Below are 14,202 nucleotides of genomic sequence, written 5' to 3' on the forward strand. Positions count from 1 at the left end.
GGCATGTGGGGGACATCCCAAGATGCCAAAGAAATTTATGTACAAAAATCAGCATCAGTTCATCTTCTTAACTTCTCTGAAGAGAAAAATAGATGGCAAGACCTTTCTCCATTTTATTAACAGACAAATTGATAGAATTATCCAGATGTTTTACATTAACCATTACTGAGTGATTCATTGGACTTGTTAGAATTTGAACTCAGAATCATAATTCATCTGGTTTCTCTTGGACAGATCTCAAGATGAGTTTGTTGTATCTGATGAAAACCCAGATGAAAGTGAAGAAGACCCACCATCTAATGATGACAGCGACACTGACTTCTGTAGCCGGAGACTGAGGCGACATCCCTCCCGGCCAATGAGGCAAAGCAGGCGTTTGCGAAGAAAGACCCCAAAGAAAAAGTACTCTGATGATGATGAAGAGGAGGAGTCTGAGGAGAACAGTAGAGACTCTGGTAAAAATAATTTGTACCCATATCACACCAACTCAATTCTTAGAACTTCTGGATTAAGAGTTCTTTTTTTTTTTTCTTCCCCTAAAGATTTCATTTATTTATTTGACAGAGAGAGGGGGATCATAAGTTGGCAGAGAGGCAGGCAGCAAGAGAGGGAGGAGGCAGGCTCCCCGCCAAGCAGAGATCCCGATGTGGGGCTTGATCCCAGGACCCTGAGACCATGATCTGAGCGGAAGGCAGAGGCTTAACCCACTGAGCCACCCAGGGGCCTCTGGAGTTAAGAGTTCTGAAGATAGGGACACCTGAGATCTCTCTCTCACTGTCAAATAAATAAAATCTTAAAAAAAAAAGTTCTTAAGATAAAATTCCATTCATTTGTAATATAAGCTTTCTGATAAAACTTTGAATTCTCATGATTCACTAGTAAGTAAGTTTTTCACAGAAAGCACATAAAGCACATCTAAGAAAATAAATACCAGGGCATGTGGCTGGTTAAGCTTGCGCCTTTGGCTTGGGTTGTGATCCCAGGGTCCTGGGATGGAGCCCTACATCAGGCTGCCTGCTCAGCGGTGAGTCTGCTTCTCCCTCTCCTCCTTGCTCATGCTCTCTCCTGCTCTCTCTCTCTCAAATAAATAAATTTTTAAAAATAAATAAATAGGGACAGCTGGGTGGGTCAGTCACTTATGGGGGCGCCTGGATGGCTCAGTGGGTTAAGCTGCTGCCTTCGGCTCAGGTCATGATCTCAGAGTCCTGGGATCAAGTCCCATATCAGGCTCCTTGTTTAGCAGGGAGCCTGCTTTTGCCTCTGCCTGCTGTTCTCCCTGCTTGTGCTGGCTATCTTGCTCTCTCTCTGACAAATAAATAAAATATTTTATAAATAAATAAATATGGATAAGTGTGTCAACTGCATACCAAATTCATTTAGGATTGTAATGAATTCTTTTGGTGCAAAGTTTCCTTGCCTAGACTTTATCTTTTGTTGTTGTTGTTGTTGTTCTTAAAGATTTTTTCATTTATTTATTTGACAGACAGACATCACAAGTAGGCTGAGAGGCAGGCAGAGAGAGGAGGAAGCAGGCTCCCTGCCAAGCATAGAGCCCGATCGGGACTCAATCCCAGGACCCTGGGATCATGACCTGAGCCAAAGGCAGAGGCTTTAACCCACTGAGCCACCCAGGCGCCCCTAGACTTTATCTTCATAGAGTTTCTTTGGACTCATTCTCAATAAGCTGAGAACATTTTTCTCAGATACCTAGTAGTTGGAAAGAGAAGGTTCACCAGTTATTTCTAACACTTAGATCACTATCAGTGAGTGATTCATTCGTTTTTATAAATTAGTATTTTATAAATTAGTAGTTGATGTTCTTATCCCTTTTATGTTTATCCCTATTAATTGAATAAATAGTGACAGGCCTAGCACCTAAAAGAACAGATGGGATTGGCAGAAAGGTAGCTGTCCTCTCACTGAGGAAATGTCACAGCCAGGAAGGAGTATTATATCCTTCACCTGCTGGGCTTATGGGTTTTTTTGTTTCATATATCGTATAACCATAGTAGAATTATCAAAATCAGATATTTTAAAACATTGAGGGGCGCCTGGGTGGCTCAGTCAGTTATCTGCCTTTGGCTCAGGACATTTTCTTAGGGTCTGGGACTGAGTCCCACATCAGGCTCCTTGCTCGGCCGGGGAGTCTGCTTCTCCCTCTTCCTCTGCCCCTTCCTCTCCCCTTGCTCGTGCGTGCTCGCTCGCTCTCTTTCTCTCAAACAAATAAATAAAATCTTTAAAAATAATTAAATAAGGGGGGTTAAGGAGGTAGGAGAAGAGTAAATGAAACAAGATGGGATTGGGAGGGAGACAAACCATAAGTGACTTTTTTTTTTTTTTTTTAAAGATTTTATTTATTTATTTGACAGAGAGAGATCACAAGTAGACAGAGAGGCAGGCAGAGAGAGAGAGGGAAGCAGGCTCCCCGCTGAGCAGAGAGCCCCGTCCGGGGCTCGATCCCATGACCCTGAGATCATGACCTGAGCCGAAGGCAGCGGCTTAACCCACTGAGCCATCCAGGTGCCCCCATAAGTGATTCTTAATCTCACAAAACAAACTGAGGGTTGCTGGGGGGAGGGGGGTTGGGGGGGTGGGGTTATGGACATTGGGGAGGGTATGTGCTATGGTGAGTGCTGTGAAATGAGTAAACCTGGCAATTCACAGACATGTACCCCTGGGGATAAAAATATATTTTATGTTTAAAAAAATAAAATTTATAAAAAATAATAATAAAAAATAAAATAAAATAAATAAAACAATAATATATTACTTTATCTGATTAACAGTATACATTAAGATTTCATCAGATATCCCAAAATTGTCCTATCAATTTTTTTCTAGTCCAGGATCTAATCCAGGAGTACACATTGCATTTATTCATGTCTCTAGTCTCCTTTAATCTAAAATATTCCTCAAATCTTGTATTTATTAATCCTGACATTTTTGAAGAATACACACTAGTTAATTTGTAAAATGTCCCTCAGTCAGGGTGTTTTTTGTTTGTTTGTTTACTATGATTAGATTCAAATTATAGATTTTTCAGCAGGAATATCACAGAACTAATATATGTTCTCCAGGTCTCCGATATTTTTCCCTTTAGAATTAACAGTAATTTGTAGGAGGGCATTTTGAAACTATATATATACCATTTCTTTTCAGATGTTTCATCCATAGTTTTAGCATTCATTAATGATTTCCTGGCTCTATCATCCCTTTTATATTTATTATTTGGTGTTCTTTAAGAAAGTGCTTTCCCTTCTCCCCTATATATTTCTTTATATTAGTATATACTTGTGGATTCTTATTTGTCTGTGGATATAATATGTTATCATCATTATGTAGGCTCAGTTTTTCCCAGATTTGGCCAGTAGGGACTCCTTCAGACTGTTGGTGAGCCATTTTGAAATGTTTGAAATTCATTCAAAGCTGGATGTGATAATTCAGTGGAATTCGTTAGCACCCCTGAAAAACTGCTCTAACACAAGGTCATAGTCTCTGGTTTACTATGCAAAGATGGTAAGGATAGTGCTATGTAACAACACTTTGAGAGCTGAGGTAGCCCTGTATACTGTAATTAGCAGATTTGATTTCTGTGGGGAAGCCAGAACTGTAACTCTAACTCTATACTTCTTTAAAACAGGTTTCTCAGTTTTCTGGGATTAGAGATTTTAATCTGTGCAGTACATTGTGAAGTTATAACTGTACCAGACATCTGTACACATGGGAACAACAGGTTACTTTGAGGCAGAAGAGTAACCGAATAGTCACCAAGAAGAGCAGCCATGGAGCTGGCTGGGTAGCTTTAGGTTGAATGAGCTAAAGATCGTGTAAAACATCTATTCTCAAACACTGGCTGCTAATAAGAAACATTAGTGAGCTTTGGGATTAAAGACCCTTACACATTTACTCATACTACTAAGAGGAAAATAAGAGACTTACAGTGAGTGGTGCCTGGCTGGCTCAGTCAGTAGAGTATGTGACTGTTGGTCTTGGGCTTGTGAGTTTGAGCCCCATGTTGTGTGTGGAGCCTACTTAAAAAAAAAAAAAAAGAGAATTGCTTCTCAGCCTTTTGGCTAGGATCAAGTGTAAAAAAAAAAAAAAAAGAGGGAGACTTACAACCATTATTAACTTAAAAATTGTTATTACTGAATCCTGCTTACTAAGAGCTTTACATTTTTATAACCTAGGCTAATTACATTTCTCATTAAAAACTTGGCATTTTGTTATTTCTTTTTTCTTGAACAGAAAGTGATTTTAGCGATGATTTTAGTGATGATTTTGTAGAAACTCGGCGGAGGCGGTCAAGGAGGAACCAGAAAAGACAAATTAACTACAAAGAAGATTCTGAAAGTGATGGTTCCCAGAAGAGTTTACGACGTGGGAAAGAAATCAGACGAGTTCACAAGCGTAGGCTTTCCAGCTCAGAGAGTGAAGGTAAGGAGTAGATCTCCAGTTTATAGACGTTTGGACAAGGCATTAATAGAAGCTATAAACTCAGGATTGTGGTTCTGTACCATTTCATAGAAATTCAATAATAAGCAGTGATATCTTTGAGACAAAATCCATTCTTTTTTGCCTGATCTCTTTTACAGTTAAAATAAATGATACTTGATAAGTACTAATTTGTAATGTCTGCATTGTAATAATTTTTCATTGAAATAGACAAGTCTTGGAAAATTAAGATCTGAGCAAGAATTCTTCTGCTCCCTTATTAATCATGGCCCTCATTTTGAGATAACCTTTTCCCCGGATAATTAAACAGTTGCAAATACAGGGACCTGCTGTCTCTTTCCAACTTGACGGTGCGCTTCAGTCGGTTTTATTTCTTAATAGTTTTAGCTGTGAGTTTCAGTTGTTTTATTTCTTAATAGTTTTAGCTGTGCTCCATGCCAGGAGTATAGGAAAAGCTCTAAAATGTGAATTCGTGATATCCATTTAGTCTTGTGGTTATTCCAGTTCTTTTTTTTTTTTATTTTATTTTTTTTTTATTCCAGTTCTTTTAAATAATTCTAACCTTTACATAATTCTCCATTATTTATTATCTGTCTTGAAGATTTCAAAGATCCTTATCAGTTAAGTTTGAGCCCAAGCCAGGGAAGAAAGGGAAGAAATAGTTGAACATGGGAGACTAAAGAAAGGAGATGAACATCTGATTGTGTGTATTTATCTTCATGTGTCATTAAAGATAAACAAATTCAGTAATTCAACTATTAAAAACAAATACTTATTGCACTGGTCACTATTCTAGGCACTGTGACTGGAAAAGTGAACAGAAGAGCCAAAAATCTGTAACTCCCATATGTAACCCTTATTTTAATTAGGGGGAGAGATAATAAGCAAGATAAATAAGTAGAACAGATGCTGTATTAGGTGGGGATAAATGTTGTGGGGAAGAATAAAGGAGAAAGAGGAGCTGGGTTGGGAAGAGTGGCTGGGATCTCACATAGGGCACCACAGGAACGCCTCACTAAGAGGACCGCATTCGAGTAAAGACTTGACATAATGTTGGTGTGTGTCATGCATTTATCTGAAACAAGAGCGATACAGGCAGATGGAGCAACTAACGTGAAGGCCTGGAGGCAGCTTTGTGTCTGGCGTGTTCAGGAATGGAGAGAAAGGAGGCCAGGGTGGTGGAAGGAGAATGATTGAAGGGAAGAATTGCATGAGATGATACAGAGATCAGCAGGGGTCCCAACACGAAGACAGTAGTCCACAACTACAGCCACCTGTTTGTGTAAACACTTTGTAAATCAAGGTTTATTGGACCAGCCACGCTCATTGTTTCTTACATATTGCCTGTGGCTGCTTTTGCATGAAGTTGAGTAGCTGTAATGGAGACTGTAAGGCCTGTGCTTTTACAAAAAATAAAACAAGCAAATTGCCAAACTGATGAACTGTGCCATCCGGTTGAACTTTCTGTGGTGATGGAAATATGCTCTGTCTCTGCTGTTGAGGATAGTAGCCACTAGCCTCATGTGGCTGTTGAGCACCTGCAGTGTGACTGGTATGACTGAGGAGCTGAATTTTTCATTTGTACTTAATTTTAAGTCCTTTAAATTTACAATAGCTACACGTGATTAGTGACTACCATATGGGATAGCACGGTAGGCCATTGTATAGTATAAACTTTGGAGTTTATTCTCTGTGAGAAGATAAATAATTGGAGGAGTTTGAGCAGAGCAGTGATATGATCTGACTTATATTTTAATTTGCTGTGGTAGCTGTGTTATGAATAAATTTAAGGGAAGAAGGGCAGAATCTAGGAGACCTATTGGGAACCCACTGAAACAGGCCCAGTAAAAAGTGATGGTGGGTGAGACTAGGTCAGTGGTAGGAAAGGGGTGAAAGGTCTACCTTTTGAAGGTCGACAAAGAGGATTTACTGTTTGGTTAGATGGGAGAAAGAAAACAATCAAAATATGACTAAGTGATTAGAACACTAGAGTTGCCGGTGACTCAGACCGGGGAGACCAGAGCAGTGCAGGTTTGAGGCAGAAGTGTAGGACCTTGGTTCGGGACATACCAGGTTTGAGATGCCTGTTTAGAAATCCCAGCATAGTTGTTGGGTTGGCGGGTTGTTGATACGTGAGTCTGGAATTTAGGGGTGGCCTAGAACAAGGTCATCAGCATATAGATGCCAAGCCATGAGATTAGGTGAGATCACCCAGATGTAAATACAGACAAGAAGACATTGAAAGACTGCCAAGGAAGGACATTTAATAATATGGGTTAGGGGTTAGCGCACTGTTTCAGATGCCCAGAGTTGGGTGCTCAGTTTAATCTTTCCTTATCAGTTTGTATACATGATTCCATAATTGGAGGGATAGTGATTAGGGGTTTCTCAGTTTGTGACCACCCTATCTTCATCTAATTTAAGGATTATCCTGTTTGTTTTCTAAGAAATGGGATTTTGCTCTTTCCTAAAATCTTAGTTAAAAAACACACTATGGATCATTCTGTGGATTGTTAAGAGGCCCGAGAGGATAGAGAAATCAGGCCAGTTATTGGAGGGAAATAGAATACATGGGCAAGTCTGCAAGCAGGATATGGGGTGAATATGGGGAGGAAAAGCGAAATTACTTGTAAATCTGTCATGGTTAACTGTGTCGATGGCTTAAATGTGCTGTTTATTCTAGAGAGCTATATGTCCAAGAACTCTGAAGATGATGAGCTAGCTAAAGAATCAAAGCGGTCAGTTCGCAAGCGAGGTCGAAGCACAGATGAGTATTCAGAAGCAGATGAGGAAGAAGGAAAACCATCTCGAAAACGGCTACACCGGATTGAGACAGACGAGGAGGAGAGTTGTGACAATGCTCATGGAGATGCAGATCAGCCTGCCCATGACAGCCAGCCCAGGGTCCTGCCCGCAGAACAGGAGAGCACCAAGAAGCCCTATCGGATAGACAGCGATGAGGAAGAGGACTTTGAAAATGTAGGCAAGGTGGGGAGCCCTTTGGACTATAGCTTAGTGGACTTGCCTTCCGCCAATGGACAGAGTCCTGGCAAAGCCATTGAGAACTTGATTGGCAAGCCAGCTGAGAAGCCTCAGACCCCCAAGGACAACAGCACAGCCAGTGCGAGCCTGGCCCCCAATGGGACAAATGGTGGGCAGGAGGCAGGGGCACCAGAAGAAGAGGAAGATGAGCTTTTAAGAGTGACTGACCTTGTTGATTATGTCTGTAACAGTGAACAGTTATAAGACTTTTTTTCCATTTTTGTGCTAATTTATTCCACGGTAGCTCTCACACCAGCGGGCCAGTTATTAAAAGCTGTTTTATTTTTCCTAGAAAACTCCACTACAGAATGACTTTTTAGAAGAAAAATTTCAACAAACCCTGAAGTCTTTCTGTGAAGTGACCAGTTTTGAACTTTGAAGATAAATAATTGCTGTAAATTCCTTTTGATTTTCTTTTTCCAAGTTCATGGTCCTTGGTAATTTCATTCATGGAAAAAATCTTATTATAATAACAACAAAGATTTGTATATTTTTGACTTTATATTTCCTGAGCTCTCCTGACTTTGTGAAAAAGGGTGGATAAGAATGCATTCCGAATCTGTGAGGGCCCAAAACAGAATTAGGGGTGGGAGAAAGCACTTGTGCTTTAGCTTTTTCATATTAAATATATATTATATTTAAACATTCATGGCATAGATGATGATGAACAGACTGTTTAAAAGTTCCAGTCTGTATTGTTGCAGTTTGAGAACTGTAGATAACATCATACATAAGTCATTCAGTAACAGCATTCATGATATCAACTTGTTTACTATTGGAGATAACCACACTTAATAAAGAAGAGATGGAGAAAGCACCATCATTAAAAACTCTAACCTGAGTTTCTGTTATAGCGGAGTTTCTTGCTTTGAAAAAAAATCATCTGAAAAACATTTGTACAGTAAAATGTATAATGAAGCTTTGACAACCAGATTGTGCTAGCAGCAAATTTTTTTTAAGCAGCTTTATGCAGTGGTGATGAGGTGGCCTCGAATATCCTATCAATGGAGAGTTATTAGTGAAATAAGCACGGTCTTTCTTTAGGCCGAGGTGGACTGTAAACTTTGCAGCAAGTATAACTCTTATCTTCCGGCCACTTACTATTTAAATATCTGAAATATCCCATTTGGAAAGAAAAACATCTATACATAACATACATGAAGAGATGCTAAGCTAACAGCGGTATTTTAGCACATTTGATGACGGGGAAAGGATTTTCAGGTGAATTTTAACTGGTCTATTCTTGCCCTTAGTATCTACTTCAAATTGAAGTCTACAAACAAAGCAGTTCCTTTGGGAGGTTTTTAGTTTGAGTTTTAGCATGTATGTGTGTGTATATGTGTGTGTATGTGTGTGCGTTGGAATTTCCTATCTGCCTGGATATATTAGCAGGGTTTGAATGTAGTTTTGGCCTTTGGCCATTAGACTTCTATTAAAATTCATTAATAGTCACACGACCAACCTAGAGTTGATTGAGAACCACCAATATACTTAATGGGCATGACATCCATTTCAAACATCTCAACACTTTAATGAAAGATAAGCCCTTTGTTTCAAGAAAAAGGGGTTTATAACTAAATATCTAACATGTAATTGACACTAAAATATGAACTTTGTCTTATTTAGTTACTGTTACAGCTGTAAAATTTCAGGCAGAGCCATAAATAACATTGTACAAAGTGTAGCACTTGTGATTAAACCTTGCCTGTCAAATTCTGAAGCCTTCAGCCATTACTTCTGTGAATACTTTTGCCCTGGGATTTGGGTTTTTCTGTTCCGGTGTTGTGTCTGTTGCCGGCAATGGACACACCATATCTGCTGCTGGCCCAAGGAACTTTGTTAATTTTTCTTTCCAAATTAAGCATTATATGTGCTAGTCAGTGTATAGTAAAGCACTTCTCTTTTTTATTATTAAAAAGCTGGCATTAGACTTGCATTATAAATACCTCTCTAGAAACTTTATACTCCTTCTTTTCCTTTCAACAGGTGTTGCCCTTAAATCTTATCTTTTGGCCTTGAAAGTTTATAGCTGTTGTTTTCATTTGTTGGTTCTTTTGTTTGTTTTGTTTTGTTTCACTTTAGTTGTGTAGTACCTGCCCATTAATATTTTTGCTTTGATTCTAGCAATGTATATGTATCTGTATAAAAAAATAAAATAATGAAAGCAGCCTAAAAATAGGATGCACCAATAGCATGTGGTTCCAAGCAAGTTGTGATTTTTTATTTTGAGACAGTGTTCCACTGGAAGGGAGGGAAGGGCTCACAATCACAGACTCTCAGAGCAGGGTTACGTAAGGAGCCATATTCACGTACCAAGCCTCCTTTCTAGCCAGGTTTGTTCATTTGTTTGAAAGTTGGGTGAGAATGTTAGTTATCCTTTTTAACTATCCAACAGGCAGGCAATAGAAGGATTCCTACTAGTGCAAGGTAAGTGGTTAGAATGTGTGGAGGGGCCTCCCCTGCCCCCATTCTTCCTCTACCACTTTAGTCCTGCAGCTGGGTAAAGCCACTACCGTGTAGAAATTCCCACGTACGCGGTCTCTACCTCTGGACACACCAGCTCCTGCTTCCACCACTCCATAGTTAAGCAAGTGATAAGAAGTATCCAGTGGGGTAGATTATTTATTTTACAGGATGCCTAATGTGAAATAAAGGTATTCTTTTTACCTTTCTCTTACAGAGAGCAAAAGGTCATTGTTACCAGAGTAAAGACTGAGTACAAGTTAGCATAGGTCCCACTGACATGGGTTATGATACCACTTTTGCTGCCTGTTAATTTACCGAACTTGAATTAAGTGTTTGTGAACTTGATAGTGAATGTCTGCCTTCTAACCTTATATTCTGATTAAAGCCAATTTACTGTTTCATCTACAAAGAGTGCAATCCAAGCAGCTGAACTTACAAATTATTATGCAGACAGGTTAATTATGGGCAATTAAATGTTGGACAGTTCAAAACCAATTCTGCTGCTTGATGATTAGATTTAGTCCCTCATAGAGTCTTGAGCTCACTGAAATACTAAGTGAACATGCTTTGAAGAAGTTAAAAAAAAAATGTAGAAGAAAGTAAATGTCCTGTATCCAAAGATTTGATTCAGTCATTAGGAACTGGACAGAGTATAGGAAAGCAGCAGTTCATCTAGAATTTCAAACATCTTGGATCCTCAGAGTACTAACCGTGGATCTAGATCCATCCGTAGCTGCCATTTAATAGAGTCCTTTAATACTTCGAACCTTTTTTGAAATACAGGTGGACTCCCAGTGTCATACTGCACAGTCTAGCACATGTATTAAGAGGAGATGTAGTTTAGTGCGCAGAATATTTAGTTCGCATTTCTGTAAAAGTTTGAAAAGTAGCCAAATTTTCACAAAGCAGAAGCTTTGAATTAAAATATATGAAAGGAACTCAGACTGAAAATACACATTTCGGTTTTGTAGACTTGTGTCGATGAAATAGGGTGTAGTGTAAAACATTTTTCATTGTTGGCACATTATTAGAGAATGATGGCAGAGAGCTTTTCAAGAGTTTACTAGATAACATTAAGGTTGGGTTTCCTTGACATTTGTTTTTCCAGTTGGTCAAGGTTGCATATGCAGATAATAAAGAGGAGTTTTGTTTAGAATAAATTCATGTCTACTGATAGTCTTTTTTTTTTTTTTATATGACCTGCCAAAGAACCAAGGACTTAGAATGCTAAAGAAGTTGTTGAAAAAAAAAAAAAAACATTTTTAAACAAACAAATTTTGAAAGGATATTCCAACCTCCAGTTTTCACATTTTGGTTGATAGAGCCCATACCATTGTATGCATCTGAGCAAAGTATATATACTAAGAAAAATGTAGGCGTGTACTTGCTTCAAGGTAAAATGGTGGGAAAATGGTGGGAGTTTTTAAATGGGATTGATGGAATTTACTTTGTCACAAAGAATGCCTTTTTAGCTTATGTTTGTGGGGATGAGCAATGTTAACCATGCGCTAGTTCTACCATATGACTGGAAGGGACCCAAGGAATCTGTTAGTTGAATATTCAGAAAAAGTTGTGAACTCTGCCCTTCACCAACACAGTGAAACAGGTCCGGAATTGCTTCACAGCTATAGAACCAAGTATTCACAGACCCAGATCTTTTTTAAAAAATAGAACATACATATATGTATGTATATATATATAAATTAATATGTGTATACATACTTTAGATGTTAGCAATTAAAAATGAATCCTTTGAAATCACTGACATCGCAAAAAGACATAAGACAAATAATTGTGACTGATGTGAAATTATGAACATTTAATTACAGAAAGTCTAGAAGAAAATAGTGAAGTCCCTCTTCTTGGTTTGATACTCTAAGAAAATATTCCTGATTCTCTAAGAAGTAAGAATGGCCAAGACTGCATATCTGCCATAATCTACCTAGTCCCCTGCTTAATATTATTAGACCTTCTTAGAATAAAATCCATTCCTATTTTATCCACCATTCCCAGTGTGTACCTGTAAACCTACTTGGCAAGTGGCAGTTCAGCTGCTGATTGTCTTATTTTTATACCAATCCGAAAAGACAAGGCCCTTTGCTATCAGTGTATTAAACTGGGTTATTGTGTTATGTGTACATGTAATAATTTGTTTTCAAGATATTTCACTTCAACTTAAATATCATTTATCATTTTTTCAGTGCCAAGAATTGCTAAGTAATTATGTAATGTACATCGAAGAAGAGTCATTCCCTAGCAAGCAAGCAGTCTTCATAAGCCAAACTGTAGTGTGCTTGGTATAGAACCACTTTAGATTATACACTCAAGGCTTCTTTTGTACGTATAAACCCTCTCAGAAATTGATTAGAATAGGACCCCAGTAGTGGATATTTTTCCCCTCATTTTGGTCATGTGAGCTCAACTTTTTTCTCATTTTATATTTTTACAATTTCATTCTGCGAAATGCTGCAAACCCAGTTCTGGCACATGGTGATTTCAGTTAATGAAAATGTTATTTTTATTTTAGTAACTTTTAAGATATATCTATCCTATGCATAAGTTATACGAGAGGGCATAACAAATTATTAGATGAATAGAAATTTATTAATTAAGCTCCTTAGACATTTTGAATGAGAAAAAACATTTAAAGGAACTACATTTTTGTTTTTTGCCAAACCGGTACAAGCTAGTAAATGCACTAAGTACTGAGTGACCTGCCTTGTTCATTTTGCCACTGGATGATGTAAGTTAAGAATGGAATTGTTAACCCTAATTATATATTTTCTTGACTTTCATCACTTTCTAAAGAAATCTAATTTAAATGTTTGGGGTTTTGTTTGACCTGTATTTATTGAGTTCTGGTCATAGACCAGGAGCTGCATGTCATGCTTATGGATGGCCAGAACACAGTCATTGGGATACTTAATGGCTCAAGACCTTCTGAATCATTTAACTTATTTTGTATGTTGCAAAAAAAAAAGTTTATTTTGCTTGAGAGTCACATTTTTTATATAACTGTACAGCTTCTAAGGGTTGGGAGGTGGAAAAATACCCTAAAATAGGTTGTAGATTTTTACAATTGTGTTTATGCTAGAACATCTACAGGTGCATATGTAATTAAACCTAAAATTGTTTAAAAATCTGTGCCATGGTCTTTTTCATTTTCCTACCCTTTAGCAGAGTTGGTGCATGTCAATATTGCTATGTGGACAAGCCTTGGAATTAGGCTACTAACCCTTGTCTCCAAAGCTTTAAGATCATTGCATGAAAATTATACACAAACACGTATATACACACACATACGCACACATGTGCACACATGGATCTAGTTTATATTATTGTAAATGAATTTTCAATTTCGGAACAGCTATAATAGCCTGAAGTTGGCAGTTAACAGCATATTATAGTGTGCAATTTTCGTGATGCCTAAGTAGGGTATTCTCAATGTTGGTCTGGTATTTTGTTCTCTTAGCGAAGTAGTTTCTTGATAAATATCTGAATTGTAGCTTGCCCAAACCTGCCGGGGAGGTTTTGGATATACCTTGAAAGGGAGTGTCCCATGCGGGGATAGGCGGGGTCGGTTGGGGCAGAGCTTGGCTTCTTTTCAGTCTGTAAAAGAAGGGGAAAACTAGAATTACTTGATTTGGTTCTTGTTATTCAGTAGATTTAATGCCACAGGAATATTTTTCTGCTGGAAGGGATATCAGATTCAAATCCCAATTCTCCCCACATTTGATGAAAAGTATCTTTAAAGCTTGTAGTGTTGCTGATTCTAGCAGTCTTTTACATGGCACGTTTCACCGTGACTTATATTAAGACACCAGTATGTTTGCTGTCTGATAATTTTACCATTCTAACTCCTCATCTATATAGCACAAGTGTATCCTTATAAAGAATTAATTCATTAAGTGTGTCAAAATTTCTATCTAAACTACCTTAATCTATTGTCAGCTAATGTGGGATTGTCCGTTTCTTTGCTAGCTTCATCCATTCAGAGGAGAAGCCTGGGAATCATGAATTTCCAGGTGAAGAAGACAAATTGCAGATAAGAATTTGTGAATGGTATATGTTAAATTTCATTTTGATTTTAAAGTAATAGTAGCTGAGATTCAGGGAGTATTTGGTCAAAATGCCTCTTGGATTTTCAGACATGCTTATATGAAATGCTTTATTTTCCTATGCATAAAAATATTATTGCTGGAATAGGGTCTCAGAATGCTTTATTTTATTTCTAGGAGATGA

The 14,202-nt window shown here is 38.1% G+C and overlaps 1 protein-coding gene and 1 long non-coding RNA gene across 3 annotated transcripts in view; both read left to right on the forward strand.

Moving 5' to 3' along the window:
• RSF1 (remodeling and spacing factor 1) overlaps positions 1-13,100 on the forward strand; it is a 162,695-nt gene extending 149,595 nt beyond the window's left edge. For both annotated transcript variants that reach the window (XM_047693907.1, XM_047693906.1), the window contains exons 14-16: positions 235-455; positions 4,246-4,434; positions 7,136-13,100. In XM_047693907.1, coding sequence (XP_047549863.1) covers positions 235-455; positions 4,246-4,434; positions 7,136-7,698 — 973 coding nt within the window. In that variant the 3' untranslated portion in view covers positions 7,699-13,100. The remainder of the gene's footprint in view (positions 1-234; positions 456-4,245; positions 4,435-7,135) is intronic.
• LOC125080081 (uncharacterized) lies at positions 4,448-6,948 on the forward strand. The gene is made up of 2 exons (XR_007121206.1): positions 4,448-4,955; positions 4,995-6,948. It is a non-coding gene; the product is annotated as an uncharacterized LOC125080081 (long non-coding RNA).
• Positions 13,101-14,202: the final 1,102 nt, after the last annotated feature.

The sequence above is a fragment of the Lutra lutra genome, chromosome 10 (genome assembly GCF_902655055.1).
Source record: "Lutra lutra chromosome 10, mLutLut1.2, whole genome shotgun sequence".
NCBI classification, from domain to species: domain Eukaryota; kingdom Metazoa; phylum Chordata; class Mammalia; order Carnivora; family Mustelidae; genus Lutra; species Lutra lutra.